We start from the raw sequence: 6,000 nt of genomic DNA, 5'->3' as shown, positions 1-6,000 counted from the left end.
CGTCTGTCCCTTATCTGTGTGAGGAGAGGCACCACTAAACCACGATTGGGTTCTGTTCAGCTGAAATCCCTGCTGTTATCGTGTGATTTGAACGGTTTTGGAGAATGATGTATTGTGTAGTCTGAGTATTACTGTAATCTCTGTGTTTAACCACCTCTTCTCGCTCATCTTTTGTTCTAGATGAATGTGTTGATCCCTTGGTATCTTCGCTCTATGCCAACTCCTTCTTGGCCTCTTCCAGATATAACTTTTTGTACTCGGCCAACTTTGCCAAATTGTATGGTTAGTTTTCTACTTCATTGATTCATTTGTTGTTTTATGTCTTTATGTAGACTATTTGGTGTTGTGTATGTGATTGGATGATTTATGTTGTGTATATTGCCTATTATCTACAGTATGTGTGTATTCAGTGTGATGAGAACTCTGTGTGTGTGTGTGCATGGCCAGTGTGTGAATATTGCCTATATCTATGTGTGTGTAATGAAGTCAGTGTGAGTTCTGGTTGATGACGTGTGTGTGTGTTGCGTTCCTCCTCCAGGAAGCAGTGGCTGGTCCCCGTCCCCCCGGGACAGACAGCCCTGGCTGCAGATTGATCTGAAGAGGAAGTACCGCATCCAGGCCATCGCCACCCAGGGCACCTTCAATTCCTATGACTGGGTCACCAAGTACACCCTTCTCTATGGTGACCGCCCCGACTCGTGGACGCCTTACGTTATGAAAGGAGGGAACTCGGTAGGGAGGGGAGAGGGGGGGGGGGGGGGGTTAAATGGATCATTTACTAAATGATTTATTATTTGCTCTCAGCTTGAAAGTTGTCTACAGGCTAAGGGTGACTGGTAGGAAGATGATTCAATTATGACATTTGAGTGAACTATCCATTTAGGTTGGGGTCTGTCAGGTCAACAACAAAAAAACTGTCATTCAAATGTAATCCTTGGCAGTCTGTTCACACTGGGCACAGACTTCAAATCAATGTCTATTCCACGTTGTTTCAACGTAATGTAATTGAAATTCATTGAAATAACGTGGAAACAAAATTATTTCAACCAGCGTGTTCCCAGAGGGTTGTTTGATTTCATGTTAGATGTTCACCAAATAACAGTTAGAGACAACATTACCACATTATCCCTCAGTGAGAGAATCTGACAACACGAATCTGTTTATTAGTGAATGAATAACTCTTCTTCTCTCTCACATCTCTCTCATGCCCCTGAACAGGCAGTTAACCCACAGTTCCTAGGCCGTCATTGAAAATAAGAATTTGTTCTTAACTGACTTGCCTAGTTAAATAAAGGTACATTTAAATTTAAATATATATACATATATATATATATAATCTCTCTTTCCCTCTCTCTCTCTCTCTCCCTCTGCTGTGCACAGACGATGCCTGGGAACTGGAACTACCACCAGGTGAAGAGGAATGTGTTCCACTATGCCTTCACAGCCAAACACATCCGCCTCCTGCCCCTGGGGTGGAACACAGAGAATGGAGGCAAGATTGGCGTCAGGCTGGAGGTGTTTGGCTGTGCTTACGGTGAGGACATCTTTCAGAATCAGTGTAACTATAATTTGCTGTAGGAGTCTTCTTCGAAATCTCAAGATAGCACGCTCAACAGTCATGCAATGAACACAGTTGACAGTCAGTAACAAACAACTCAATGACACCAACGTCAAACAGTACCTATCAAACATCCATCTACACCATATCACAGGAACGCTTTTGAGCCTCTCAACCATTTGAATCTTCATAGGATCACAAATGTGCCATTCGACCTCTAACATCTAACCACTTCCCCCTTCTCTCTCGGCCAGACTCCTACGTGATGCAGATGAACGGGGACGACTCGGTGGCCTTCATGTTCCCAGGGAAGAGGTTCCGGACCCTGCAGGACCATTTTGCCGTGAACTTTAAGACCCTGGAGCAGGACGGGCTGCTGCTACACAGTGAGGGAGTCCAGGGAGACATCTTGTCCCTGGAGCTGAGGAAAGGACGCCTCGTCCTCACCATCGGCCTAGGTAGGATCCGCTGGAATGCGTGGGGTGCGGCTGGGCAGAGACTTTAAACTGGTCAGAGTGCTGTATGCCCTGGATGGAGGACAGTAAAGAAGCACTCTGACCAGTTGGTCTGTGAAGGATCAAATCGAAACAAATGGAAGTCAAAGGAAATTCAATCAGTTTATTGTCATAAACACAAGATACAGGATACAATGAAATGCTTAATGGAACATAAATATTCATGTTGTCGGGTGATTATAGAATCTGATAGGCTGGGATATGGTTTAGGAGGTTCAGTTTCCTAGATTAGATTGAATTCTCTTTACTGGATGAAAAACAAGGCGTGAATGTCCCTGTCAATCCTCCATTACTGCTGAAGCAGACATTAGGCTTCTGTATCTGTGAGGAGAACTCAGGTTGGTATAGCCATTACTTCAGCTCCACCTTCTCTAAAAGGAAACATTTATAGAAACATGTATACACGCGTAACTGTAAGTCGCTTTGGATGAAAGTACCTGCTAAACGGCCTACAGTATAGCTGTAGCTTGAACTGTAGCAAACTACAGCGAACTACAGCGAGCTTGATTGTTGAGTGAGTTTTACCCAGCAGTACTCCCATCTTCCTATCAAATTCTTACGTCATTCATGTCCGTTCTCCTATTAAAGGAAGCAGTACGGTCAACCAGGTGGACGGTCGGACCACAATGACCGTTGGCAACATACTAGATGACCAGCACTGGCATTACGTCACCATCAAGCGCTACGGTCGACAGGTCAACTTCACAGTGGACGCTCACACTGAGACGGCCATTAGCAAAGGAGATTTCACCTACATAGACCTGGACACTCAGGTTGGTCATAGAACTAGACATGTCTGGACATGTTTTTTGTTGTTGAACATTAGAAGATAGGGGGCCTGGTGAGTTGGGAGTCAGGCTTATGACAATGGCCCATAATGACAGAAATGAAGCGGTCATTGAAGGGGTCAATGGTCGTAGACAGGGATCAGCCTACTATTTACCTGGCGTCTGCTAGTCATTCAGGGTGTACTTTGATGATATACACATGATCTAAACCTACAAATAAATGTGTGCCTTTGAGTATAATATTCCATTGATCATAAGGGTACATGTATCCAAGTCATTCCTCTGCTGGTACTCTCCTAGATGTATGTGGGCGGAGTGATTGAGCCCAATGTGCCCCACCTCCCAGAGGTTCCTAACTTCCGTGGCTGCCTGGAGAATGTCTTCATCAACGGGATCAACGTCATCAACATGGCCCAGGACCAGGAGCCTGAGATACGCATCCCTCGGCAGGTGTAGCTTCTCATCAGACTTCACCTCTGCATCACGTACTCGTTTACACACACACACACACACACACACACACACACACACACACACACACACACACACACACACACACACACACACACACACACACACGTTACCTGTGACCTACAGTGAGGTTGCTAATCTTTCTTCGTAGTTTGTTGTAAATGCAATGATTTCCTCCTCGTACCTCATGTTGTTTTTTTCCCCAGAAAAAGATGCATTACGCGTGCCGTGACATCCTGTGGAAGCCCATGACCTTCGCCGGGCCCAACAACTACCTGCAGGTGCCTGGGTTCTTCAGGAAGCCTCGGATGTTTGTGAAGTTTAAGTTCCGTTCCTGGGACTACACAGGCCTGCTGATGTTTACACGCTTCGCTGACGACCTGGGAGCCTTGGAGCTGGGCCTGAGTGAGGGACAGGTCAATGTCACGCTCTTTCAGCCAGGCAAGAAGAAACTACAGTTCGCAGCAGGTGAGCCAAAATGTGGAACTGAACTCACCCTGCCTCGTTAATAAATTCTTACCCTTCTACAAATTATAAGTAATGGGCAGAACATTTGTTGAGATGGTGGAAGAGGCAGGTTTGGCAAATGAATACTGTATTATATTGCATTCATACCGATTGCTCATTCATTACATCTAAAGATGTTCTAATATTGTTTCTGTTTGTTCTCCTTTTCAGGTTACCGTTTGAATGACGGTTTCTGGCACACGGTAGACGTAGCAGCCAGGGACAACCTACTGTCCATCACCATAGATGAGGAGGAGGGCTCTCCGCTGAAAATCACCAACCCCTTCACTGTCCGCACAGGGGACCGCTACTTCTTTGGAGGTGAGCTGTTCACCACACCTGTTCTGGCTCTTCACTTTACTGTTCCCAACATCAAAATACATTACAATAGCAACCACTGGAAGTGAGCTGTTGACCAGACCTGGAGTACATCCCAAATGGCACCCAATTTCCTTTATAGTGCACTACTTTTGCTCTTATATACCAGAACACTGTTCATCTACATAATTTGTTTTATATTTATTTTTGTCATTTAGCAGACACTCTTCTCCAGAGCGACTTACAGGAGCAATTAGGGTTAAGTGCCTTGCTCAAGGGCACATCAGCAGATTTATCACCTAGTCAGCTTGGGGATTTGAACCAGGTGACCATTCCGTTACTGGCCCAACGCTCTTAACCGCTAGCCACCATTTTGATGTTCTCACTATCAAAATAACAACCCAATAGGAACATATCTTCACACCTCCCACTGTGCTTTGGTCCTCAGGGTGTCCGAAGACTAACAACACGATCAGGAAGTGTGAGACTAAGCTGAACCACTTCCACGGCTGCATGCAGCAGATCTTTATCGACAACGAGCCGGTGGACATCGACATCATCCTGCAGCGACGCTGGGGACGCTACGCTGAACTGTTGTTGGGCACCTGTGGTATCACTGACAGGTAGGGGGCATCAGTGACAGAGCAGAGGGGGGGGGGGGATCAGAGACATATATACGGAGGAGGAGGTTGGCAGAGGGGGAGGGGCACAGACCAGGCCTGGGCAATTATTTTCCATGGATGGCAACAGAATATATTTTTGCCATCATACTTCGTGTATGACTGTATTGACAGATATATCTACTGTAAATCACGTCCAAATATGCTACTTATTTTACTTTTTTAACATGCACAGAAGTAAATCACATCCATGTTCTCCTTTTGGTAGCTATTTTCTTTATTAAAACAGACAATGAACTACACGGAGGGAAAAGCACACTGTGCTTTCAGCACCACGGACAGAACTCTAACGGTTATGCACAAAAACACAAGACAGAGAGCTCAACATTACATTTGAACTACTCAAATCAGTGTGAGGAGTGAAGTCTCTGTTGGGCATTGACTAGAGCAGTGAAATCAGGTATAGTTTCTGACGTCGCTATGTGCATGATTGCTGAGAGGTGAGAGTCAGTAAGAGATGAGCTGTGCCTTGACTTGTTATATTTCATCACTGAAAATGTCTGTTCACAAGCATAGGTTGACCCAAACAGTACAAATATCTTCTGAGCATGACTCCTAAACTTTGGAAAGTTTTGTTCATCAAGAGATGCATAGAACCTTGTCAGTGACATTGTTTTGAATAGTTCTCCAATCACTGCATCAGACTGAAGATCGATAAGCTCAAGTTGCAGGTCAGTGGGAACGTTATCCACATTGAAGGTGAAAGGAGAGGAAACCAACCACGTCATTTTCCAAAACTTTGAAACTCACAGTTTAAAGCATGTAGCAGAGATGTATACTTCTCCCGCTGGTCATCTGATAGGGAACAGACTAGTAGTGTCGGAAGGTGGGTGAGATTGTTGGCTTCTACTTGGCGGGTCAGGAGGAGTAATCTTCCCTTGAAGGCTTTGACAAGGCTGTGTCACACCCTGATCAGGTTCACCTGTCTTTGTTATTGTCTCCACCCCCTCCAAGTGTCGCTTGTTATCCCTGGTGTATATATCCCTGTGTTTCCTGTCTCCCTGTGCCAGTTCATCTGGTATGTGGAAGTCAGCTGGTGTGGTTTTCCCATGAGCCTTCCTTTTATTCTCTTTTACTGGCCCTCCTGGTTTTGACCCTTGCCTGTTTCCTGGACTCTGTACCCACCTGCCCTGACCTTGAGCCTGCCTGCCACACTCTACCTC

At 45.5% G+C, this 6,000-nt stretch overlaps 1 protein-coding gene across 1 annotated transcript in view; it reads left to right on the top strand.

Annotated features, from left to right (window-relative positions):
* LOC110485169 (contactin-associated protein 1) overlaps positions 1 to 6,000 on the top strand; it is a 34,947-nt gene that overhangs the window by 6,573 nt on the left and 22,374 nt on the right. The window contains exons 2-10 of the mRNA XM_036940972.1: positions 181 to 282; positions 539 to 732; positions 1,381 to 1,534; positions 1,813 to 2,016; positions 2,662 to 2,846; positions 3,162 to 3,311; positions 3,539 to 3,800; positions 4,011 to 4,160; positions 4,606 to 4,780. Of these exons, the coding sequence (XP_036796867.1) occupies positions 181 to 282; positions 539 to 732; positions 1,381 to 1,534; positions 1,813 to 2,016; positions 2,662 to 2,846; positions 3,162 to 3,311; positions 3,539 to 3,800; positions 4,011 to 4,160; positions 4,606 to 4,780 (1,576 nt within the window). The remainder of the gene's footprint in view (positions 1 to 180; positions 283 to 538; positions 733 to 1,380; positions 1,535 to 1,812; positions 2,017 to 2,661; positions 2,847 to 3,161; positions 3,312 to 3,538; positions 3,801 to 4,010; positions 4,161 to 4,605; positions 4,781 to 6,000) is intronic.

The sequence above is a fragment of the Oncorhynchus mykiss genome, chromosome 13, assembly GCF_013265735.2.
Source record: "Oncorhynchus mykiss isolate Arlee chromosome 13, USDA_OmykA_1.1, whole genome shotgun sequence".
Lineage (NCBI taxonomy): Eukaryota > Metazoa > Chordata > Actinopteri > Salmoniformes > Salmonidae > Oncorhynchus > Oncorhynchus mykiss.
This window is presented reverse-complemented; position numbering and strand designations above follow the sequence as displayed.